This window comes from Mustela erminea, chromosome 3, assembly GCF_009829155.1.
Source record: "Mustela erminea isolate mMusErm1 chromosome 3, mMusErm1.Pri, whole genome shotgun sequence".
NCBI lineage: Eukaryota > Metazoa > Chordata > Mammalia > Carnivora > Mustelidae > Mustela > Mustela erminea.
In genome coordinates this window covers 79,985,194-80,012,200 of record NC_045616.1, presented here as the reverse complement: position 1 = coordinate 80,012,200, position 27,007 = coordinate 79,985,194, and the positions used below count along the sequence as shown (strand labels likewise).

Genomic DNA, 27,007 nt, shown 5'->3' with positions numbered 1-27,007 from the left:
TGACAGGCATTGCTTCATTTGAATATGTACAGAGACTCTTACTAGAAGTGACAGTCTAATTTAAGATAATAACAGTAATGTCATGGGGCTGCCTTCTTATTACTGTAGAAGATGGAACTTTAGTAAAGGGAAGGATAGGGTTAACTTTCTCTGAGTGCCTAACAACTGTGAGTACTAAGGCTGAGAAGTAAAGATCCAATGAGTCTTTAATATTCTGATGGTTAAACAAGATATAGACTCTCTATATGTCAGCAGGCTTTTAAGTGCTCCATTTACATCCATGGATCTTTAAAATCAGGACAGAGAAAGATCTAACAGATTAATAAATTTCACACCTGCCTATGAAAATTACAGTGTGCTGCCAGAGAATTCAAGGGCACGTCCTATCAGGTTTACAAAACAGTGATTATCTGGTTTCCAGACAGGAAATAAGCCTAATTTCTACTTTTTTTTTTTTTAAATTTCTACATTCTTATCTAAGAGACATGTGCATTTAGTTTTCCAACCCACCCCAATTCTGTGACTTTCTGTTTTCATGCACTAGTAAAAAAGAGAATTTGACCTCCCTAACTCCTGGTTTCTTCCTCTGTGGAACTACTAATACTGCCTGTCTCCAGATGGGATTGTAATAGGTAACAGATACAAGAGGACTCAGAAGCTCAATGTCACTTTTTTTTAACTGTGGTAATTTTACGTGAAGGCAAACAAATACTTTACAAGGTATAGAAAAGGTTTACATAAGGGTGTGGACTGCAGTACTTCAAATGCTCAGTTTGGTCTCACCCTTGTCACAGCATTGTGTTAAAAAGCTCTTGGTTCTGCCAGTTAAAGGGAATTTTCCCCAACAATCTCCGGTTTGTCAATCAAGGAGTCACACCCACCTGCTTTTACAGACCAAAGCCTTTAATTGACTGTCAGTGAGTCAGTTTCACACCCTTCCTTATCTTTGGCAAATTTCTGGCTCCAATTGGAGACAGGGAAAAGCTTGTCTCTTGTAAGTGGATCTGTTTAACAAGATATGGCCAAGGATATGAAAGTGCCTAGCACAGAACTGGACCCTGAAAATATGAGTCAGAAACTGACCAACTGTTCTCTTTCTTAACAGCTTAAAAGAAGCTCAGGAAAATGCCAAGAGAGAAGGTGAAACCAGAATTCGACGAAGTGTCGAAAAGGTAAATTCCCCACCACATAATTTGATCTTGTGGCCAAAGTATTAATAAAGTTAGGCTTGACTCTTTGAGGTAGGTCAGTAATGTCATTGTCTTTAATTTTTACAATAAATTGTTTCCCTTAATTCCCAACTTCCACAAGTTGACTATTTCAAGTATATTAATCATTAGATTCAGATTTAAAATTTCATTTTCCCACCCGAAGTTCACAATATGCTATTTTTAAGAAAAAAGGGAAAGAAAAAATATAAGCCAGAAAATATGCAAATTAAATTCCACTGAATTTCCACCATCCGTCTCCCTGGCTTAGATTAATTTTGCTTTGAATAAATTTTTTTAATACGACATAATACAAATTAGGCAGGAATAACTTTAAAATAGTTCTAAGTCTTTTAAACAGTGTATCCACTGGTGTATTTTATGAATCATCCCACTGATACAAACTGGAGTTATTTGTTATGGTTATTACAGTGAGACCTACATTTATAAAGGTCTTGCTTCTGTTTAAACAAAAATATCAGACAAATACTGTGTTTTTTAAAGAGCCCTTAAAGTTAAGTTTTTTCAAATTATTATGTGGTTTAATTGTTTAGTATAAAAATTTATTCCTTTTAGTAATTGAGTAAACATTATAGGTCATACAGCTTGGATTTCCTAAATCACCAAGTTTATTAAACCCTACTTTCACTATAACTGATAGCAGTTACTTTGCTAAATGACTAACTTTCTGTTGAGAAGTCAACAATTTAGTTTTATCCATAGTTTTGTTAGGTTCTTGCTGTATGAAACTGACCAAGTCTTCTCTTCTCTCTGGGCCTCAGTTTCTTTGTTCCAAATTAAGAGTTTGGATAAATGACCTCAATTTTACTTTCTTGTTGTAATGTGATTCCACACCCTGTTCTCTTCTGTGCTAATACAAGTGTAGAGGCATCTTTTAGGCTAGAGGCTTGAACAATGGAAATTTGATCAAGACAAAAGGTCCCACAGTGATCCCCTGGCTGAATCCAAACAGGCCCATCAAGTGACAGGCTTGAAATATATATCAGCCCTAACTAACCAATGGGCTACTTAACACCCAGATATGGGTACCAAAAAAGGAAAATTCCATACATTCCCATAACTCCTCTCCTTCCCCCTTTAAATACAGCCCTTACCCACTACCACATGGAAGAGTCTTTCCTTTGCTGCCCTACCCCCTTCCTTGTGGGGTATCCAACATACTTTTATCTCTTTTGTTCCGCCTTGGGTAGATTCTTTTACTACCTGTGCCACCTGCCCCAACTCCATCAGGATGCCCCACATTTGGGGGCCCCCATCTGATTGGGAAAGATGGCACAACAAATATACCATTTTTGTGGATGATGGGCATGTGTTTTCCTAAGGATAGATACAAGTCTAGTTTTTGGTACTTCTACTTCATGATACTATTCACTCAAACAAATTTCCCACCCTAATAGGGTGTTCAACAGAGTTTCAGTGAAGGAATATGGAGGAGTTGGTCTTTGTTTAATACTAACTGAGGTTTGAAAAGCAATTCTTTTGGTTGTTAAATTTCAGTCAAAAACTTCGGGTCATCTTGTAATATTGAACATTTTACTCCTCCGTAAACACAGACAGTTCTTTTCCATTATCTATCCTCAGGTCTTGTTTATTTTTCCCTCTTTTCCTCTGTGGCTGGGGTCGTTGTTTTGGTGGGGTCACTGGACGTGATCGTGTTGAATGCGACTCCTTTACAGTGATGGCTCAATATCTGCTGCATAATTAGCCTGTCAGTGGGTTGTTCACAAAAGCATTTCTTCAGAATCTCCTTGGATGAATCACAACTTATAAACTGAAATTATCATTGTTTCTCTTATGGGAACCATTGAACAGTAATTTTCCTACCATGCTATGATTATCAGATAGATGATTGTCTTCTGTGTCTTTATTCCTGGATTGTTACAACCAGGAAGTTGGGAGCACACCCATTGCTCCTCCAAAAACAAATATCTTCTTATTAGGAGTCAATTAGGATTCTTTTTTTTTTTTTAAGATTTTATTTATTTATTTGACAGACAGAGATCACAAGTAGGCAGAGAGGCAGGCAGAGAGAGAGAGCAGGGGAAGCAGGCTCCCTGCTGAAGCAGAGAGCCTGATGTGGGACTCGATCGCAGATCTCTGGAATCACGACCTGAGCTGAAAGCAGAGGCTTTTAGCCCACTGAGCCACCCAGGCACCCTTAGGATTCTTTTTTTAAAGTGTCCTGATGAAATATGAGTTATTTTTTTTTAAATTTAGAAAATTACATATAGAAAGGGCCTTAAAGAACATTATTCCAGAAACCTCATTGTGTAGTTGGTAAGATAGAGTTGTCTCTAGTGTCTATGCCCATGCCCATGCCTTGCTGTGATTTCTGGAAATTTCACAGAGGCACAATCTAGCTGCTTAGGTCCAACTTCAAACCACACTCTTTATGCTCATGTTTTCTTGGCTGAAATGGGAAGATGAGGGTGCATAGTTGAAAAAGGCTTAGAGAAGCATATTTTTATGGATTGTGTTTTGTAGATTATATAGTAATACAGGCCATTACAAAACATCTTTATTGACCTGGAGATTCCTAAATTTAGAGTAATTTGAGGTAGATAGAGATATAAATATAGCTGTAATTTAGCCTTCAACTCAGATATTAGGATTTTCAAAACAGAGAAAAACCAAAAAGTCCTAAACTAAAGCATTGGGAAATCTGGAACAAACCTTTCTTGGGTTATTTAGAGGAAGTCACAGCCTTTTAAATTAAATTTAAATTTTAGTCTTGGTGTTTTACCTCTCTCCAGTGGGGAATGAAGGAAAATTAGATTCACTCTCTCTGTTTTCCACCTACTGTATTAGAAATGGATATCAATAAAGGAGGCAGAGCACATTAAAGTGAACATCAGTAAAGGAGGCCACAGATTCACAGAGAGGACAATGGATGCCACCTTATTCATTTTCCTTGCAAACCAGACCAGATTGTTCTTGATTTGATCCATATTAAATAGTGTTTAAGCATCTCATCTTACAGATTCTCTATTCTGCTTGTTGACATATTTTTCTTTTGTCTTGGCAGCTGCATTTTGTTATGTCTTTCTTGGAATTCATTGAAAGGTCTTTTTTTTTTTTTTTTTTAATCCTTTTTTCATAGACCTAAAAGTTAGTAAGAGTCATCTAGTTTTATGAGATGTTTGCTCAACCTTATTCTTTATAAGGCTCTTTTACATTTTTAAAAAGATTTATTTATTTTAGAGAGAGAGCGCGTGTGCAAGTTGGGAAAGGGGTAGAGGGAGAGGGGGGAGAAGCAGTCTCTCTGCTGAGTGTGGAGCCCAAGGGGAACTGAATCTGAAGACCCTGAGATCATGACCTGAGCCAAACCAGGATTTGGTCACTTAACCAACTGAGCCACCCAGGCACCATACAGTTCTTCTATCTTTTAATAAATAAACACATAGTAAATGCAGGTAACTAGTAATTTCATAACATAATTATTATTTCTTATTAATCCTCATTAATATGTTACACATTTACCAACACCTTCTAGGCCTGACATTCTTTGACTGTAAATCCATGATACACATTTTCTGTGTTAAGGAGTAGAAAAGTGCTAAATGTAATTACTCACCTTTTTGCAGGATTTTTGTAAAGAATATGAAACCCAAGTGAGGAATGGAAGACTTTACTGTACACGAGAGAGTGACCCAATTCGTGGCCCTGATGGCAGGATGCATGGCAACAAATGTGCTCTGTGTGCTGAAATTTTGTGAGTCCAGATGTGGGTTCTTTAGAGGGACAGGATGGGTAAAGTGGAGATTGGTGGGGATGGTGAATAAGAACAATGTTGAGGTGTAGCTTTGTTGTTGAAAATTTTTGAGCAGTTTTCTGTCTTCTGCAAATCATGATTTCACCTAGTAAGTAGATCCTAATGATATATATCTGTTTCCAAATACAAATGGATTCTGTTTTCCAGTTAGAGGGCTGGATTACAAAATACTTCTTATTGTTTCCTCCCACCACCTTTGTAAGCCTTTTTATAAGATAGTCATAATAGAGAATGAGGGCAAAACATACCAAGACTTTTGACTGTTTTCCTTTAGTAATTATCCTGAATGAAAGAACAGATGTTGTCTCCCAGGAAAACTTCGTGTTTATATGTGACTTGGATTAACTTTATTTTTTCATATCGGGAATCTGACCTGGGGGGAAGTGCAAATCCTGCAATAATTACAGCATTTATGAAGATGTCTCAGACCAGGTCTTGTCACTCTTTCAGATCCTTGAACCCTCGAAGCTCTCTTGTTTATGTTGTCCTACTGCCATGTTGTCTCAGTCTTGGCTACCCAGTGTCTCTTCTTCTGTGGATCACATTTCAAGATTATCCTTCTTTCGATAAGACTTCCTGAAATTCTTAATTAAAATCAGTCTTTATAACTCTTAATTTTATTTCATATCAATCAATACAGCTGGCAATTCTGTAATTACTTCTGTGACCATTTGTTGACTGGGTTCTAAGTTCCAAGAACAAGACCGGGTATGTGTCTATTTTATATATAGCACCAGGCCAGCGCTTGACAAAAAATAGTTGCTAGCCAAATGTTGAGTGAACATATGAATAAAGATCCCTGCTCTCAAGAAGCTTAAAATTAAATAGCAGAAATAAGCCATGGACACACGGACACACATATACACACACGTTGCAAGACAGAGTAAGAACTATGCCATAAGAGAATATTCAGCTATGAAAATACAATGGCAGATATACAGTTTATTTTCACTGTGAGGTCTGGTCTGTCTTCTTAAAGAAGGCAGAATTTAAGCTGAGATTTAAAAGAAGGCAAGATGACAAAAACGGTCATTGCAATGGAAAGAAATATCATACTTAGGGCAAAATAAAAGAGATTCTTTGGAGAAAGAGTGAGGATTTCAATCAGGAGCCCCAAGATGAATGGAAGATGTTTTTTTCTAGAACTCATGAACACGTGGCTGTTTTCCACCTGCACCTAAATGACTATTTTATTTTTGTTAAAGATTTTATTTATTTATTTATTTGAGAGGGAGAGTGAGAAAGAGAGAAAGTACAAGCAAAGGGGGAGGGGCAGGGGAAGAGTGAGAAGCCAACTCCCTGCTGAGCAGGGAGCCCTAAGCTGGGCTCAGTCCCAGGACCCTGAGATCATGACCTGAGCTGAAGGCAAACGCTTAAGTGACTGTGCCACCCAGGAGCCCCCTAAATGACTATTTTATAACATGAGGATTTAAAGCATCTGTACTCATTTACTTATTTTTGTTTTTTTCTCCAGCAAACAGCGTTTTTCAGAAGAAAAAAATAAAGCACAAGAAAACCTGAAGAAGACTGAGGAAAAAGTCAAAGTTAAGAGAGAAATTGAGGTGAGGATTAGTTTGATCAATTTAATGATGACTTTTGTGGGCTGTGTGCATTTTACTCTAGAACGCATTTTCAATATTCGTTTATTTTCCTCCACTACTGATAGATTTTCTGGAAAGTAGTTTATAGTTAGTATTTCATAAGCTTTAGAAGAATAATTCAGCATTATAATTTTTAGCTCTATTTGGAGGAAATTAATCAAGTCATATTAGTAGAATAGTTCCTAAATGAAGGTAATATATCAAAGCATTATCTGAATTCAAATTTTGATATGTGTGATATCACACATATATTTGGAGGTCTTCTATGTAACATTTTAATATTCTCTCTTTAAAATCATACCACATTCTACTTTCTAAACATCTCTTAGCTAGTTATTTGTCCTTTTTTCTCCTGCTACCAACTTAGCTCATACATCTAATAGATTTCCTTTGTGTTGATGCATTAGCATTCTGGCTGGTCTCTATGCTTCTTACCAACATCTTCCTCAATCCTCAATATTCAGTTCATCTTCCACATTGTTTTTATAGAGTGGGAAATATTTCCACGACTCAGTGACCTTATGAAAAGCTAACATTTGAGGGTATCTTAGAGGATATTTGGACCATTTCACTCCTATTTAACTTACTTTTAACAGTGAGTTACCCCCGCTTCTGTAGTGTGTGGTTCGCAGTTTCATAAAACAGCCTACTTCATTAGTTCCCCTTCTGACTTCATGTAATTCCATTAATATTGTCTAGGCCTCACTTTCAACTGATTTCTTTCCCTCAATCCTTTAATTTTATTTCTCAAATCAAGACATTCCTTTTATCATTCATTCTGGTTTCTTCCTTCCTCTTTGTCTTCCTTGTTCTTTTTCCTTCCTTTCTTCCACCCTCCTCCCTCCTTTTCTTTCCTTATTTTCTTCTATAGCTTCTCCAACTTTAGTCGCCAGTTACTCAAATCCTCACACATCCAGCTGGGTGGTCTTTCTAAAACAGATTTGCTTATGTTCTTCTCTTCTATAAAGATTTATCATTTTCCAATTTCCTAAGAATAAAGTCCAAATTCCCTTCAAGGTTCAGTGATCTAGTTTTGACTTACCATGAAGGTCTCCTTTTTGACCCCTTCCCAGACTTCCTCTCTTTATCCAGCTAATAGTTTATTCCTGACAATAATAGATTATCTCAAGATACTATGGTCTTTTATGCTGCTCTGTCTTTGCATATATGTCATAATTCCTCTTAGAGAACCTTTTGCCACACTATTTACCTGGACACATCCTAAAGATATAGAACTCAGCTATAAACTCTTCTTTGTACTTCCATGAATCATTCTTCCCTTTGTGCTTGTACAGATTTAACGCAGACCTTTGTCATATCTCTCAGCTTTTTATATTGCAATTCTTTACTCCTGTCTACTTGAGTGATAAAAGAGCTAAATCACATTTATATTTATATCCCCTTATTATATTTGTTGACTTAAATGGGTGTCTATTACACGGAGAGAAATACCACAAAATTTTGTGATGACCCTAAATCCTGTAAGTTTTATTTTTTATCCTTCGTTCCTTTTCCCTGATATCTTTAATTAACAGCATCTAAAATGTATAAACAGAGGGCATGAGGGTAGCTCAGTTGGGTAAGCAATCGACACTTGATTTTGGCTCAGGTCTTGATCTCAGGGTCATGAGATCGAGCCCCATATTGGGCTCCATGCTCAGCGTGGAATTTGCTTGAGATTCTCTCCCTCCCTCTCCCTCTGATTCCCCCCACCAACTCATTCTCACACTCTTTCTCAAATAAATAAATAAAATCTTTTAAAAAAAAATGTGCAGGGGGTACCTGGGTGGCTCAGTTGGTTAAGCATCTGCCTTCATGGATCAAGCCCCATGTTGGGCTCCCTGCTCAATAGGGAGCTTGCTTCTCCCTCTACTGCCTGCTCTTGTTATCTCTCACTATCTCAGTCTCTCTTTCTCAAATAAATAAATAAAATCTTTTAAAAAATAAAATAAAATGTATAAACAGAATAGGGAGCTGTATGTAAACTCTCTCATTTTCATTATTTAGAAACTCTGCAGTGAATATCAGGATCATGCAAAGAATGGAATACTTTTCTGTACCAGAGAAAATGATCCTGTTCGTGGTCCAGATGGGAAAATGCATGGAAACTTGTGTTCCATGTGTCAAGCCTTCTAGTGAGTATAGAATGCCAGTGTCTAAAGAATGCCAGAGAGAGTAGGGACTTAACAGAGAGTCTAATAGAATTAGATACTTTTGGAAATGGGGAAACTGTGGCTCAAAACAGGGAGGGGAGTTGAATAAGTGGAATACTTACACTGAGAATGTTGGTGGTAGAGCTGGGAGAAGAACCAGAGCTATTTACTCCAATATGTCTACTTCCCTGACTCTCATTCTCTTACCACTAGAACATCCTGGCAGCCCTGAGCTTGTGCAAATACCACATACTCCCTGCACTGAAGCTTCACATGTGAATCTATTGTACAAGTTTATAGGCAGCTCATCTTCCAGAGAGGCTGTGGTCCAAAGCAAAGCCCTGAATACATATATTGATGATTAGAGTTAATGTTGCCTATCAAGCAATCATGAGCCCTTACAAAATTAAATATTACTTTATATAACGTGACATTTCTCAGTAAGTTAGAATTGGCAGTTTGCTTTCAAAATTTGGAACTGCTCCCAGTTTATCTGATTGAACTAAGATTAAGTAGTTGATTTCTATTTCGAATCTATGTTCTTTTGTTTTGATTGACAGCCTTGTGTGGTTGAAGTAGCATTAGTTAACCGTACATTCTATGCAATTCTATTGTGCAAAGCAAATATAGGCTCATTTGGTTTATCAATGTATGGAAATTATTGGCCTTTTTCTACCTCTACTGTATTTTGTCTTTAGATAATGCAACTATGAATAAGCAATACATTTCAGGTGAATTAATAAAGCCAGGGTATGCATGATGTGATAGAGAGACTATAGACTTGAGAGACCTTGGATGATTATAGCACTGTCCTAAAAGTATAGCCAAAGCTTTCTCTGCCTCAGCTACTCTCTGTGAAACAAGGGAACCAGTCAGTGTCCTTCTTAAAGGCCACTTTCAGCCTTCAGGTATAGTGTCACAATGGTACTAGTTTTGGTATCTCCTTAATGGACCTTGATGGTATTTCTTTTTTGACCACAGGCAAGAAGGGTATTTTATAGAAAGCAAGCTTTCTAGATCCACAGTCACTATCTTTCTTTCAGTGTTAAGCCAAAAGTATGAAGAAGTTATGGTATCATACCATACTAAAGGCTGTTTTGTTTCTTCTCATTGATATGTAGTGATAAAAAGACAAAATTATTCTTCCTAAGGAGGGAGGACAGAGTAGCAATGCAAAAATGTGGACAAATAATTGCCTGTACTTGGTGCAGTGGATTCTTCTCATTTTTTTCCCCTCTAATTTAGCCAAGCAGAAGCTGAAGAAAAGAAAAAGGCTGAAGTAGAAGCAAGAAATAAAAGAGAATCTGAAAAAACACCGTCATATACAGTGAGTGGAATCCACCCATTGAGTCCTACTTGGCATTCTTTTTTTTTTTTTTTTTTAAGATTTTATTTATTTATTTGTCAGAGAGAGAGTGAGTGAGAGCGAGCACAGGCTGACAGAGTGGAAGGCAGAGTCAGAGGGAGAAGCAGGCTCCCTGCAGAGCAAGGAGCCAGATGTGGGACTCGATCCCAGGACGCTGGGATCATGACCTGAGCCGAAGGCAGCTGCTTAACCTACTGAGCCACCCAGGCGTCCCCTACTTGGCATTCTAATTTGAACATATTTCAGAGTCTAAAGAGTAGGGTACCATCCACTAAAAATTGCCAGGAAATCCTAACCCTTTAATCTGGAGATGACATTGAGATTAATGCTATGGGAACTTCATCAATTCTTGCTGCTTCCAAGACTAACCCTGTGAAGTAAAAATTATTTGAGGTCTGAAAAAACTGGGTTCTAACACTGGTTTCATCACTTACAGACTGTGTTAGTTTTTGCAGACCACTTCCCAGAGACTATATGTGTAAACTTTCTACATATGAATTTTTGAAATTTCACATATGAATTGAGATAAAATACCTTCATTCTGCACACAGAAGGCCTGATTTTTACTTCTGAAATTACAGTACTCATTTCCAAAGCCTTCTATAAGTTGTTACTGCTTATTATTTAGAAGATGAAAGTTTTCTACTTTTCTTTCTAGATTCTAGTCTTTCCCTTGTCCAGCTGTCCTCCCCTACTGAGCTAGAATAAAGCTTCACGATATTCATCAGATTGCAGTACTGTTCTGCTTAAATGCCACAGGTGGCTCATCATCAACTATAGGATGTACCTCAATCTCTTCTCTCTCCCTTCTTATTTGGTTTACCTTCATTCAGAGATTCATGCTCTGCTGTATGCCCATGTAGTTTCCTACTTTGTTTCCCAACTTAAGAGTCTTGTATGCATATTCCCCAATCCCGTTCTTACCCACAAAAATGCTGTTTACTCTTCAGTCTCACTCAAATTATTCTTGTTATATGACATCTTTCCCAGTTTTCACAATCAGATCTCATGGCTCAACCTCTGTGTTCTCAGATTTCCTTGTACCTGTATGTTTACACTTATTGTATTACACAAAATTTTTTTAAAGATTTTGCTTATTTACAAGAGAGTGGAAGAGCATGGGAGAGAGAAAGCATGAGTGGGGGAGGGGCCAAACAGAGGGAGGGGCAGGGCAGGGGGAAGGGCAGAGCAGGAGGAAGAGCTAAAACCAGACTCCCCACCAAGCCAGGAGCCTGACCTGGGGCTCCATCCCAGAGCCCTGAGATCATGACCTGAGCCAAAGGCAGACACTTAACTGACTGAGCCACCCTGGCTCCGCTACCCATATTTTAATGTGTTTAGATTATTGTGGAGTTTACTTGTCTACCTCTTTTATTATATTGTGACATCCCATTATGTCTTGTTTCCATCTCTTAGTTAAATTCTACATTTGAGAGAAACACAACTAAAGTCCTGGTGTCAAAGAAGCATAACATTAGTTTCTGCCAATGTTGATGTTCCAGTCTTCTGCTTAGAATAGGAATAAAATGTATCCCCAGCTTGCTTTCTCTATCTTGGCAGGAGCTGTGCAGTGAATACCGCAAGCTTGTAAGGAATGGAAAACTCCCCTGCACACGAGAGAATGACCCCATCCAGGGCCCAGATGGGAAAATGTATGGCAACACCTGCTCCATGTGTGAGGTGTTCTTGTGAGTAGCACTGTATCTGGGAAAATGAAGGAGAGTTTTGTCCTCTCTGCTTTGTTTTTGTTTGTTTCTTTCTTTGTTTTTTAAAGATTTTATTTATTTATCTGACAGAGATCACAAGCAGGCAGAGAGGGAGGCAGAGAGAGAGAGAGAGAGGGAAAGGGAAGCAGGCTCCCTGCTGAGCAGAGAGCCCAACGCGGCCTCGATCCCAGGACCCTGGGATCACAACCCGAGCCGAAGGCAGAGGCTTTAACCCACTGAGCCACCCAGGCGCCCCTCTGCTTTGTTTTTTGTTTTTTAATTTTAACTTTTTATATTTTATTTCTTAAGTAGTGTTTGTTTCCTGTCAATGGCATTTTTGCACAGTGTCATCATTATCAAAGAGTAATTTCTGCTCTGTGCTGCGGCGGGGCAATGAGGTCCACATGTAGCTGCTGCTCATACCCTTCTAATGCAGTCTGGCTTGGTCTCTGAGGTGCAGTGCATACTTCAAGCTCGTCTTTGTGTTCTAGGATTCTCAGTCATGTCTTAAATAGAGGTTGGTTGTTCTGGTGGGGGAAGGGAAGTTAACAACCACCTATGTTGCCATCATGGTCATGTCACTCCTAACCAACTCCAAAGAATCATTCTTGCTTGTCAATCACTAATTGGGTTCCTGTGGAAATACACAGGATGTAAAACAAGGATCTACCCTTGCAGAGAGGGCTATGAAGTCATCTGAAATCACACAACACATCACAAAGCAAACATACCAATATGTGAAACGGTACATTAGTTCAAAAACAGGATCTGGAGGAATGACTTGGAATAAGAATGATGAGTATCTGGTGGAGTTAGCCCCTCCCAGGTGTCTCATCAGCTTGAACAGCCATGGTAAAGCCTACTCTACATCCCTAACCCCACACTTTCTCCTTCATGGTAATCAGGACTTTGTTTCATAGCACTAAGCATGGTCAGTAGCTATAGATTGATATGTGTGACTATATATTCAACATCTCTCTCTTCTACTAGACAAATGTTGTTATGGAAGGGATTCTAGAAAATGTAAGCAGTGAGTTCAGATTAACTTCCTGCTTCATTTTTGTGTTCCATTATGAGAGGACTACTACAGCAGGAAAGCAAAAACAAATTTAGAAGAAATGTATAACATGGAAGACATGGGGAGATGGAAAGGAGAAGGGAGTTGGGGGAAACTGGAGGGGGAGACAAACCATGAGACTCCGAGGAACTAACTGAGGGTCTTGGAGGGGAAGGGCGTTGAAGGTTGGGTGAGCCTGGTGGTGGGTATTAAGGAGGGCACATATTGCATGGAGCACTGGGTGCATAAACTTAACAATGAATTCTGGAACACTGAAAAGAAATTTAAAAAATAAATAAAAATTTTAAAAAAAGAAGAAGGAGAAATTAATAAAACAGTGTCCTTCAAGGACTCTTAAGCCTCAGTACATTTAGCAAAGGGGGAGTCATGGTCTTGAAATTTCCAAGTAGCTTTTGTTTTATCAACATTAGTTCTTGGTTGTCTCTGTGCATAAAAGTGGGAACAATGAGTGAAAGCTCTGGAAGGGGTCTGGCTCAATGCCAGGAGCAACTTCCTAACAGTCTGAGGACTTAGGGGTAGAATGACCTCTATGGGGTTTCAAGGATGATATAAGTAGAGAATTTACTAGCAGATTAAAGAAAAGCTAGACAGTAATCAGACCTACTGAGTATTAGAAGTCTTGAGTAGTGGAAGATCAAAAAACTTCCTCTGGATTAGGGTTTAAATCTATAGTGTACATTTGTTAGTTCTGTGTCCTTGCGAAATTGATCATTCTGTCAGTTTTCTCATTTGTAAATGGGGTTATAGTAGTAGTTTAATAACATACAGTTTGGAAGATTTCATAGAATGAGCGCCAGGTCAGGCACATAGTAAGAATTTAGTAAGCTTTTTTTGTTGTTGTTTTTTGGGGTTTTGTTTGTTTGTTATTTTTTATTTTTTTAAAAAGAAAGCACAAGCAGGGGAGGAAGGTGGTGAGATGTAGAGGGAGAGGGAGCAAGGAGGCCAATGCAGGGCTGGATCCCAGGACCCCAGGATCATGACCTGAGCCAAAGGAAGATGCTTAACTGACTGAGCCACCCAGGGGCCCCAGAATTTAATAAGGATTAACTGTAATAATTAAGTGATATTTGAGGTCACTTTCAACCTGGACATTCTATGATCCTTACTGATGTCTTTTTTAATCATTCTTTTTTTTTAGCCAAACAGAGGAAGAAGAAAAGAAAAAGAAGGAAAGTGAGTCAAGAAATAAAAGAGAATCTGAGAACACAGCTCCCTTTGAGGTGAGGGGAACTTCTCCAAAAGTCAGAGGACCTGGACTCCATTGAGAGCATCCAGGAAACTCATAAATCCCCTGAAACTGTAGGAAACATTTGTACAGTTCATGTTTGTTTATATGTGAGCATATACCCATGTGCATGTGTGACTATTTCCAGATCAAGGGTATGTAACTTTTATCATTTAAAAATAGTCATGTCTTCCCAGGTAAGAACTATTCTAACATAAGCCAATTACTGATCCCCACTTAAGTAAAAAAGTTTAAACTTCAGCTCTTTCCAACTTGACCCAACCTGTGTTCAAAACCTCAAACTTCCTTCCTCAATTTCACAGGAATTGTGCAGTGAATACCGCAAATTAAGGAAGAATGGACAGCTTGTCTGCACACGAGAGAACGACCCCATCAGGGGCCCGGATGGGAAAATGCATGGCAACACGTGCTCCATGTGTGAGGCTTTCTTGTGAGTAGAGCCCAGTACTTCGGAAGGAGAGGGGGATAGAACTGAGGGAAGTTTTCAAACAATTGTGAATAATGCGTTTTTCTCTTCAGGGCAGTGGTCATTCTTAGGTGTCATATACAAATGAACTTAAATTAAAAAAAACACACACACACACACACAAGAAAACACAAAAACAAGAAGTGGAGAGCTCTCAGATAATGATTATTGTGATCTAAAGAGAACATAATTATTTCTTTTAGGATATTTTCAAGGTAACTCAAGATCTTTTATTCAGAGAAAAGACTGCTTTATGATTCAGTCTTCCCTGGTGAAGAGCATTATATATAACCCCAAAGATTGGTCCTTTAGTGTTTGGGCATGAAAGCACTAAAAACCGAATCATCATAACCAACATTTATTGAATGCATGTAATTGGCATATACTTGCTAAAAGCTTTGATACCTAATCCCATTTAAGCTTCACAAAAACATATGAAGTGGGTCTTTCTTGCATTATCCTAAGTTATAGATAACAACATAAAGGCCCAGAGATGTTGGGAATGATAGAAATATCAGTGCAGGGGAAAAAATGAAGAAAATTATGTTTTCCACTGTATGCTGTAGACATAATATAATCATTTAGCAATGCCTTTATAACTTCTGTTTATAACTTCTGTATTTCCCTGTAATTAGGCTTCTTTCAGTCTGTTTTTCTTTACCTGGACATTCATCTTTCAGTGACAAGGAAGTAATTCTGCCACCTAGTGATCAGCTTTGCTGCGTCCTCTGATAATTTCCCAGAATGGAAAGAAAATGCTTCTTAAATCTTTTAGTCAACTTAGACTCATGATAAAGTTTAGATCACCTTCCATATAAAAAAGTATGAGACACATCACAGTTTTGGGCCTATTTTAGTAATTTTCTCCCATCACTGTAAAACTTCCTTACCAAAAAGAAATAAAGATTTACTATGTCATATTTTGTGGGTATGTTAGCAAAGGCTCTTGGCTTTTTTGAGAATCATTTTCCCTCCATGGTCTTTTCTTGCACACGTTCATACCATATACAAACTGTCTTTTCACCCTTTTTTTTTTTTTAAAGATTTTATTTATCCATTTGAGAGAGAGAGCATGAGCCAGAAAAGGGGCAGAGGGAGAGAGAAGCAGACTCCCTGCTGAGGCCTAATCCCAAAACCCTGGGATCATAATCTGAGCTGAAGTCAAATGCTTAACTGACTGAGCCACCCAGGCGCCCCATCTTTGTGCCTTTTAAAAAGGTTTTAATTTAATAAATGAAAAAGTCTTATCTTGATTGAACCATAACATTTTTACATATTATTTACACATTCTTATATCTTAAAATGAAAACTTTTTTACATATTTAACAGGATTAAATTGTTTAGATTATAGATCCAGTTGTGCTAAACTTGATTTGCAATGCCATTAGTTTTCAAAAATGGTTAAGAGCTATCACTTTTACTTCATTTCCATCATATGCCTTTTTTGGGAGGGTTCACTCTTAATAATAATTACAGTGATGATGATTGTGATCATTTATATCACTTTTGTCAATCATCTCATATGTACCAGATACTTCTCTAGTTGCTTTATAGTATCAATTCACTTAATGCTCACAACAATCCTGTGAGAAGAATGTGGTTACTCCTCCTCCTATCCCTCCCTTCTTCCACATTTAAAGATGAGGAAGGCACAGAGAAGTTCAGACATCTCTTGTGTTCTTATAGCTCCGGGATCTGTCCTCTTAACCACCATGCTATACTGCCTCCTAGAAGCCAGATATTACACTTTATCGAGAGCTATTATAGATGCAAAAGAATCAGCCAATAGGAAAGTATTACTGCTCTGTACTTGCTGAGGAGCTGAATGGGTTTCTCATTAAGGGACTTTTTCTTGCACACTGTTCTCTTGAGGTGAAATGAATCATTTCAGTTTATCACCCATAAAATTACAAATTGCTGTGAGTGGATCTTTGGTGGTGCTTGAGAATTGTCAAAGCAACAGATGATCAATGTGTAAATGTTAAGAATCTACTCTACTGTATTAAGACCCATTTATTCTTTTGCTCTCTTTTTCTTCTCCTGATCCTTATAGTCAGCAAGAAGAAAGAGCAAGAACAAAGGCTAAACGAGAAGCTGCAAAGGTAATTTTTCTCAGGACTGTGAATGCTATGCCTTGACATTTGTTTCCTCCTTAAGGTATTCTAGGTATCTCATTAGCAGAAAGGTTTTCCTTTTCAATTGCAATTCAATTCAATTCAATTTCAATTCTGAAATGAACAACAACAACAAAAAAGCTTTCACCTATAAAAAGTGGTCTCAAGTAGAAGTTTGTAGAGTACCAATTTTTTTGCATGATAATTCAAATTTTGAGTTTCATTTTATAAGAAGGAAAGGGTTAACTTACTCTGTAGGGCGTATTCTCCATATTTGGCTTTTCTTAGATTTCTGTACAAGTAGCACAAGAAATCTGTCTGTATGTGATATTGGATTACTCTTACATAATGGCCATAAACAAGATTTACCTTTATGGATTTTATTACCTAATAAATGCAGAGTATAAGCCCAATATTTATTTGGGGAAAGTTGACACAGTTTAAAAGTCCATATTTAAACTGACTCACTTTCTCATGAACTTTCTTTCTGTTAGTTGAAGCCATCTTTTTATTGGTAATTTAGAATTGAACACTTGTTTTATCCATAATATCTGATCAGCTGCTAAATCACCTTAGATTTTTTTTTTTTTATTAAATTTATTTATTTTCAGCATGACAGTATTCATTAGTTTTTCACCACACCCAGTGCTCCATGCAATCCGTGCCCTCTATAATACCTACCACCTGGTACCCCAACCTCCCACCCCCCCACCACTTCAAACCCCTCAGATTGTTTTTCAGAGTCCATAGTCTCTCATGGTTCACCTCCCCTTCCAGTTTCCCCCAACTCCCTTCTCCTCTCTATCTCCCCATGTCCTCCATGCTATTTGTTATGCTCCACAAATAAGTGAAACCATATGATAATTGACTCTCTCTGCTTGACTTATTTCACTCAGCATAATCTCTTCCAGTCCTGTCCATGTTGCTATAAAAGTTGGGTATTCATCCTTTCTGATGGAGGCATAATACTCCATAGTGTATATGGACCACATTTTCCTTCTCCATTCGTCCGTTGAAGGGCATCTTGGTTCTTTCCATAGTGTGGCGACTGTGGCCATTGCTGCTATAAACATTGGGGTACAAATGGCCCTTCTTTTCACTACATCTGTATCTTTGGGGTAAATACCCAGGAGTGCAATTGCAGGGTCTCCAGTCGGTCTTAACACATTTCTTCTTCCCTCTGCTCCTATTGTACCTCTCCTGTTTGAAATCTGCATCCCCTATCCCTCTACTTTTTCAAGGAGCTCCCAGGAAGGTGTCAGTTTCTCCAAGGACTCACACTTGCCCTCTCCTCCATATCTTTATTTCAAATATATCTTTATCTTTTAGTTTGTGCATGTCTTTTTTTCTTTCTCAGCCTTCTAAAGACAAATCAAGACCTACCTTTTTTTTTTTTTGCTCATTCTTCTCATTTTAGCTTTTCTAGCTTTATTGAGATATAATTGACATATGACATTGTATACGTTTAACATTGTGTATATTGTCTTGATTTGGTCCACTCATATATTGTAAAATGATACTCTTATAGCATTACCTAACACTTCCATCATATCACTTTATGACATAAATACATTTCTTTTTTGTGGTGAGAACATTTAAGATCTACTCTCTTAGCAACTTTCAGTTCTACTGCATAGTATACTGTTGTATTGCTAACTATAATTACCATGTTCTAAAGCAGATCTCCAGAACTTAATTCATCTTATAACTGAAAATGTCCACCATTTGACCAGTGACTCCCTATTTCCCCCACCCTCCCAGCCCTTGGCAAATACCACTCTACTTTCTGTTTCTTTGAGGTCAGCCTTTTCAGATTCCACATACGAGTAAGGTCGCACTATATTTTTTTTTCTGTCTCATTTATTTCACATAGCAGTGTCCTCTGGTTTCACCCAAGTAGTTACAAATGGCAAGATGCCCTTCATTTTCATGAAGGCTTAGCAGTATTCTTCCAGGAAGTTTCTGCAGGAAGCCTCCTCCTCTTGGTCCATTGAACTCTTGCCCCTTTGATCTTTCATAGCTTTCATAGAGTGTTATATGTAACATAACACAAACATGTGTATTGTTCTCTGCCAATTTTGTCAGCCTTTTTCTGTACCTAGAGTGTAAGCAGCCTTGGGAGAATGATGACGACAACTTTTTCCAGATCCACTCTAGTGCAAGGACAGTTCTGAGTCCACGATGGAAGCTTTGTAAATACTTATCAATTTACTGCTCCCTGTCATCCGTTTTTGTTTTTCTTCTATTCTGTATCATTTATTCCTCAGAAGAGACAAAGGTACAGGAAAGGCAGAGAGTCATTCTGAGAAAATATTTTCCAGGAGCTCTGCAGTGAATTTCGGAACCAAGTGAGGAATGGAGTGCTTATATGCACCAGGGAGAATGACCCTGTCCGCGGCCCCGATGGCAAAATGCATGGAAACAAGTGTGCCATGTGTGCAAGCCTATTGTGAGTACCTACCCTCATCTGTCCCACTGAATCTCTTCATCATCGATCATGTCTGAGTCTCAGTTTCCCCAGAAATGTGTAGAATATATACCGTGGTGTGTATGCAGTGTAAGTTTAAAAGCACATGGACAAGACATGAAGTAATAATGGATCACAGTGACAGTGTGATTCTCCATCCAGTTATCTGTCTATCCTCTAGTTAAGCCATGGGAAAGTCTTAATTTATATTTTGAACACTTGATAATCATCATTCATAACAGAGCAGAAGTTTCATGATCTGGATGCAGTGATATCTTTGTCTCTCTCTCTCTCCTGACATTTTATGATTCTGTGAATATATTCAGCTATTGGCTAAGGGAAAACCAGTTGGACAGAAGTTAGGAAGCCAGTAGGAAAGAGGTGTTAAAATAACACAAATGAGAAATGGAATGGATTGCATTTATCCTTTCAGGAACATTACTGTGTATAGCTGAAGTAAACACTTTGATAAGTGGTTTAGTATAGAGAATAAAGCCTCTAAGAGACAAGCCCATACAATAGATGTTTACTGAAATATCTTCTTGTGAGCCAAGTCCAGGGACTTTTAGGCCATTTTTTTGGTGAGTGGGACCAAAGCTCCATTGGGTGAGACAGTACAGGAGAAATGGATTATTCCCTCCTCAGGTTCTCCTCCTTCTTAGACTCCTAATCCTCTAACAGAGTCTATTGCTAAGGTAAATGTTGAGGAAAATGTTTAAATAATATCTGTTGAATGGATAAGGAAAATGTGGTCCATATACACTATGGAGTATTATGCCTCCATCAGAAAGGATGAATACCCAACTTTTGTAGCAACATGGACAGGACTGGAAGAGATTATGCTGAGTGAAATAAGTCAAGCAGAGAGAGTCAATTATCATATGGTTTCACTTATTTGTGGAGCATAACAAATAGCATGGAGGACATGGAGAGTTAGAGAGGAGAAGGGAGTTGGGGGAAATTGGAGGGGAGGTGAACCATGAGAGACTATGGACTCTGAAAAACAACCTGAGGGTTTTGAAGGGGCGGGGGGTGGGAGGTTGGTGTACCAGGTGGTGGGTATTATAGAGGGCATGGATTGCATGGAGCACTGGGTGTGGTGAAAAAATAATGAATACTGTTATGCTGAAAATAAATAAAAAATAAATTTAAAAAAAAAGAAAAAAGAAAAGGTGCAAGGTTAATTTTGTCCCTTAACTTTCACATGTCCTTGTCCAATTTCAGGTATATGCACATAGTTCCTTAAAGGAGAGACTGAAAGACTAGGCCAGTCTACACAGTAGACTACACAGTAGCCTGACATTCAGGAAATCAAGACTCTTTTCTCGCTTGATCCATTTGTCCATGCTGTGGTGATGACTAGTTGGGAATGTGATCAGATTTTCCAGCTTTGATAAGCTGTGTATCAATAGAAAGTGGCAAGAAAGCCAGAAGCTTAGGCTCATGATCAACCTAACATATTAATTATTGAATCTTTTTGGATTTGGATAATTATTCTACAACTTGAACTTCAACTTAAATATTTATTCCCTTAAAATAATATCTAAAATTTTAATTTCATAGTGAAACACAGTTTATTTTGACTATGGGCTCATCATCTGACTTGGCATCACCTCTGGCTTTCATCACTGATATGGTTGTTATTTACATAGGAAAAGTTGCACAATTTTTAAAAATCAAGGAAACTGTGGCCTCTTTCAGATCATTGAAGTCACTGATGGGATAATATTGATGGAATCAGGACTACTTGAGGATCTCATATTGATAAAAGATCATGCTAGTTTTTTTTCTTAAAGCGGATTATATTTTATTATTATTTTGCTTATTATCTGCATTATTGGGCACAGTGATAATGATAGCATTTCTTAGACTGGATAAATTTTTACTGAAGAGTGAATCTGACCATGTCTGAAAGGTCCTTATCCCTTTTTAAAATACGTTATCATAGAAATGGGAAATTGTACTTAGCTTGTATCTTCTTTGTTTTTAATTGCAGCAAACTTGAAGAAGAAGAAAAAGAGAAGAAAAATAATGGCAAGGAAGGAAAGGACAAAGCAAAGCCTGAGAAAGTGAAAAGAGAAGCAGCACAGGTAGCTGTTTTAGATATTAGAATCACATAAATATTCCATTCCCCTAGACAAGCCTCCCAACTCCCACCCACCTCCTCATTCCAGTGTCCTTAGTGACTTCACAGAATGAGATCATGTATTTGGATCCTTGTATATAAGAAGATCCCTTCTTCCCATTCACACTAAGTATGATTTAGTTGCTTGTGCATTTGAGAAGAGGTCAGTCATCATTTTCTCCACTGACCATGTGAATAGTATTATCCCAAAAAAAGAAGTGCATACAGATGGCTGTCTTGTTGTCTGAATACAAACCAACAGAGGCAGATTTCAGATTTTTCTCTGTTATCTTTTTATGTAGGGATGGTTAGTTCTAAATAAGCAAAACAGAAACCCTTTTTTAAAACAATTTTTTATTTTTTTATAAACATGTAATGTATTATTAGCCCCAGGGGTACAGGTCTGTGAATCGCCAGGTTTACACACGGCACAGCACTCACCATAGCACATATCCTCCCCAATGTCCATAACCCCACCACCCTCCACAGACCCCCCTCCCCCCCACAACCCTCAGTTTGTTTTGTGAGATTAAGAGTATCTTATGACAAACCCTAAATTTTAATCCCAATTAATTTTCTGTGAGATTTGGGGGAAACTGCTTAATGGTATTTTTGAGCCTTGGGTTTCCATTCTCATATGATGATGATGATGGTGATGGCTGTTAATTATTTAGTTGCTGCTATATGCCATATGGTATAGCAATTTTAGGACTGATCTTTGTAGTAACCATTAATGTATGTATTGTTGTCTGTATTTTATAGATGAGGACTCAGAGGCTCAGATAAGAAGTTAGAAAATACATATAGTTAATAATTTGAGAGCTAGCAGTTGGTCCACAAGTTCTGGCTATAATGCCCATGATATACCTTAGATTTTGCACCCTGTCACCATTTGTAAGAGTCCTACAGGGTATGGTCAGCTCTTCATTTCTCCTCTCCTCTATCCTTTTATAATTTGGAAGACCTGACTTCTTACTGTTCTCCATGCTCTCACCTTTGTTCCCAACAATCTATCCTCAACTCAGAAACCAAAGTAATTATTTAAAAACAGAAGGCAGCTTATGCCACCCAGTGGCTATTCATCTCACTCCAAGTAAGAACCGGGCCACTAGAAAGTGGTTTACAAGGCCATGCATGATCTGCCCTCTGCTACCTCTCAGACCTCATTTCCTACTTTCTACCCATTGCCACCCTTGTGCCAGCCACAGTGGCCACCTTGTTGCTTCTTGGACATGCCAAGCATTAACTCAAGGTAGTCCATCTTATGGACTCAGTCACATATGGTTAAAAACCTGAACTCTGGACTCACTCTGCCAGGGCTCAAATACTGGCTGTGTCTCCCTCCCAGTAAGGCAAATAGTTTGTGTCTTATTTTCTTCACTTATAAAATATTATTATGTACATTTTTTTGTGAAGTCCTAGGAAACTTATACATGTATAAGTCTTCAGGATTATACATGAAATGAACTTTACTTTCTGTATGGCCCCCTCATACTGAGACAGGACTATCCTTTTCTTCTGTCAAAATTCTAGCTATTTTTCATGTCTCAGAATAAGTATTAGCTTCTCTGCAAAGATTTTCCCCATTTAAACAGTATACTTATTAGCTCTGTCATCTATTATGCCAGCAATTTTTTTTATTTCTCAATTATATCATTTGTTTTATTCTAACTACAGGTGCTTCTGTGCACTTTCTCCAAAGGCTGTAAATACTCTGTATTTGGTTTTTACGGTTGCTCTAACAGATTACCACAAACCTGGTGGCCTACAGCAACCCAAACTTATCATCTTTGGTTTTTACATTAAAAGTCCGACCTCGGTCTCAGTGAACTAAGTCAAAGGGTTGGTAGGGCTGTGTTTCTTTCTGGAATCTATAGAGGAGAATTTGTCTCTTTGCTTTCTCTCACTTCTAGAAGCCATCGTGCTCCTTAGCTCCTAGACCCCTTCCATCATCTTCAAAGCCAACAGCATCATGTCTCTAACTGTTCCTCTGCAGTTAACTCCTTTCAGTCTCTCCTGTCTCACTCTTCCAATTGTAGGAACTGACCCCTGCATTTACATTGGGGACACTAGGATAATCCAGGAGAATCTCCCCATCTCAGCATTCTTAACTTGATTATATTCACAAAGTCCCTTTTGCTCTGTAAGGTAACATTTTCACAGGATTTGAATATTAGGGCTTGGACAAATTTTGGGGGTAAGAAATACTGTTCTGCCGATCACAAATTTTTTTATGAAAGGAACAATAGATGATTCTTCATCTATCTCACAGTACCTAGCCCAGAATATATTTGAGTTGAATCGAAGGTTTTCTAATGAGATCAGTAACATAATCTTATTCTCCAGATAATGTGTGACCTAGACCCCTGAAAAGTATCTTGGTAACATTGACCTTCTACATCACTGTTTTGATGTATCCACTGTTTGGGAGCATTCTGTCACAGTTTTCAGAGGGGTAATGTGGAGGAGTTCTCCAGTATTTAGTTACCCAATTCTTAAATCCACCCTCATTTGGTAGGAGTTGTGCAGTGAATACCGTAACTATGTGAGAAACGGACGACTCCCCTGCACTAGAGAGAACGACCCCATTGAAGGCCCAGATGGGAAAATGCATGGCAACACGTGCTCCATGTGTGAAGCCTTCTTGTGAGTAGAGCCACATCCACTGCTGCTGAGTGTGGGAGAAAGATAGGCCTGGGGCAGGCAACGGTGGTCACACCGAAGGTTTTCTCTAGTAAGTAGATCTGGAAGCTATCTTTGCATGGACTTCAAGCATTTACAGTTATAAAACCATATACTTTGTGCATTTCTTTGAGGTATTCTCAGTGTTCTAACGTGTTCTTGGACCATGTGCTCACAGCAGATTCCTCCAGAGTTAATGGCATCCAAGGACTGAGATACCTGTTCTCTGCGTACATACTACCATGAATAATCCAAAGATGTGATCATTAGGTGCTACCAAATTGAACGTTTGCTAAGATCTAGTAAATATTTTCAAGCGTCCTCCTTGCTTTCTGAGAAGAAGGACAAGATCTTTATATTTCCAGAAGAATGTAGTGCTAAAAATTTGTTGGCTGGTTTCCTGTGATGCATGTGTCTTATTCTTTAAGCAACATTAAAAACAAAAAACAATATGGAGAGCTGGGCATTTACCTTCCTACTCCCATGCTCAGTTGGTAGAGTATGGAAATAATAGGATATTTCTGTCTAGCGAGATTTTCCCGTTAGGATAATAGGTACTGGGTGCCAGGAATGATTCTCCCTTCTCCCCCTCCTACAGCCAGCAAGAAGCACACGAAAAAGAAGAAGCTGAATCCGGAACAAAAGCTAAGAGAGAAGCTAAAAAGGTAGTTATCCTGGAAGGTTATTACCATAGTGAAGGATGAGGTCTTGCAGTTTTTCTGTTAAAAACAAACAAACAAACAAACAAAACAAAACAAAAACATAGAATTACTGAAAACCAAAGTAAGAGAACTCAAGGATCATCTAGTCCAGGAATTGATAGAATTTTCTTCAAGGACCAGAGTAGACATTTTAGATCGTGGCCATTCAGTCTCTGTTCCAACTCTGCTGTCACAGCATAAAGCAGCTGTAGGTAATATGCAGGTAAATGGGCATAGATGTGTTCCAAAGAGACTTTATTTACAAAACTAGGTGGTGGGTCAGATTTTGCTTATAGGTCATAGTTTGCAAACATTGGTTTTAACTCATTCCTGAATTTTTAAATGAAGATTTGAAATCCAGAGAGAAGGAAGAAATTGCAGTGGCACCATTGATGTCAGATTCCACATGTTCATATTTTCAAGTTCTCGTAGTTGAAAAATGGAAACAAAGGAGTTCAAACTTAGATCTCCAGACACCAAACCTAGCATTATTCCTAGCCCACTATGTCGGTTGGATGACCACATTGGGTCACATCAGTTGTGTTCCTCACTTTAATTATTTCTGGTGCCAGCATTTTGGGGAAAATAAAAATAATACATCGGGCACATTAGAATAATCTGGAATAATATTTTCTTGGTTTCAAAAAGGTTGATTCCAAGTAGATTTTTTTCAGGTTTGTGGTCATTTGCTTGCTCCCATCAAAGATGAGTGGCCAGTTCTCAAAGAAGCCAGGTTATTAAGGGATTCTTTCTTATGTGTGGGTGTAGATTCAGTCTGGATTTGGGGGCTAAATCTCAAGGAAAAAGAAAAGGAAACTTCTTATTAAGTCATCCATGTTTGGTAGGAATTGAATGGAAACAACTGCCAGGAATAAAAATACCCAGAGGTCATTTTCTGTACCTGTTTTACTAGAAATCTCTTGGAAGGAACCCAACAAAGTAATTTATATGAAAATATCCATGGCTCTTGCCTTTCTCCTCCTTTAGGATACATGCAGTGAATTTCGGAGCCTTTTGCAAAATGGAAATCTTTTCTGTACACGGGAAAATGATCCTGTGCGTGGCCCAGATGGCAAGACCCACGGCAACAAGTGTGCCATGTGCAAAGCTGTGTTGTGAGTGCTCAAATGATGGGGTGGACAGAGTTGGGGAGCCAGAGAGCCAGGAAGATAATGTCTATTGTGTTTCTCCTTTCTTTACATATCAAGGAAATAAATGATTCTCTGCAGAATGTTTTCAGGCAAATCTTTCTTATAAAGGCCAATATTAGAACCAGGCAATATATGACTAGGGTACTACATTCTCTGTAATTTCTGGAGTCAAGCCTACCTACTAATAGATCACAACAGGGTAAAATTTGAAGTCCTTTGCTGTCTGATGGATCCCTTTTTTACATTATCTTTTAAATACCTCTGGGAAAGTAATAAATATATTTTACTATCAGTCTAACTTTTCTACCTATGTTTTTTTAAAATATCACATTTTTCACAAAAAGAAAAAAAATCTTTACACAAAGCTCAGAAGTACACATAAAATATATCAGTCATCCAGTAGCCATTTACTGAACATCTACAGTGTACAGTGTGAATAATAATTGTACATAGATGGATGCAATAGACATGGGTACAAGTTCATATAATAGGAAGGAGAATAGGCACCTGGGTGACTCAGTTAAGCATCTGCCTTTGGCTCAGGTCATGATCTCAGAGTACTGGGATCCAGCCCCACATTGGGCTCCGCCATCAGTGGGGAGTCTGCTTCTCTCCCTCTCCCTCTGCCCCTTCCCCTGCTCTCTTTCTAAAATAAGTAAATCTTTAAAAAAATATGAAGGAGGAATTGCTGAATGATAAATGATATATTTGATGTGTTCTAGTACTTCGGGAAAGGGAGAGTTAATAAGAAGTTTTATGGGGGAGTAAACCTAGACCTTATAATTTGGATAAGATATAAACAGTCCAGGCAGGAATGAGAGGAGAAGGGAAAAACATAGGTAAATCTCTTAAATTAAGGAAACCGTATGAACAGTAAAGAGCAAGTCACTTAGTTTGTTAGAACTAAGCCATTTGCTGGGTTTGAATGCCAGTTCAAGGATTTTGAAGTCAACTCTATATATCATGGGAAACCGCTAAACATTTTCAGGTAGGAGAGTAAGTGGGATAAATATGGTTCCTTTGGGAAGATTCATTTATATCAGCAGTGGAAAGGGATAAAAGAGAAGGAAGGGACCGAGATTTGGAATTCTGCTGGTGGTGGAAGTGGTTTGCTGGAATCCAGGAGCAGTAACTAGTGTGAGAGAAACAG

At 38.2% G+C, this 27,007-nt stretch overlaps 1 protein-coding gene across 1 annotated transcript in view; it reads left to right on the top strand.

Annotated features, from left to right (window-relative positions):
• SPINK5 (serine peptidase inhibitor Kazal type 5) overlaps positions 1-27,007 on the top strand; it is a 79,976-nt gene that overhangs the window by 29,171 nt on the left and 23,798 nt on the right. The window contains 14 exon segments of the mRNA XM_032336243.1: positions 1,106-1,172; positions 4,814-4,941; positions 6,476-6,563; positions 8,610-8,737; positions 10,001-10,082; positions 11,682-11,809; positions 14,044-14,125; positions 14,454-14,581; positions 16,671-16,719; positions 19,053-19,180; positions 21,195-21,288; positions 23,842-23,969; positions 24,604-24,670; positions 25,694-25,821. Coding sequence (XP_032192134.1) covers positions 1,106-1,172; positions 4,814-4,941; positions 6,476-6,563; positions 8,610-8,737; positions 10,001-10,082; positions 11,682-11,809; positions 14,044-14,125; positions 14,454-14,581; positions 16,671-16,719; positions 19,053-19,180; positions 21,195-21,288; positions 23,842-23,969; positions 24,604-24,670; positions 25,694-25,821 — 1,425 coding nt within the window.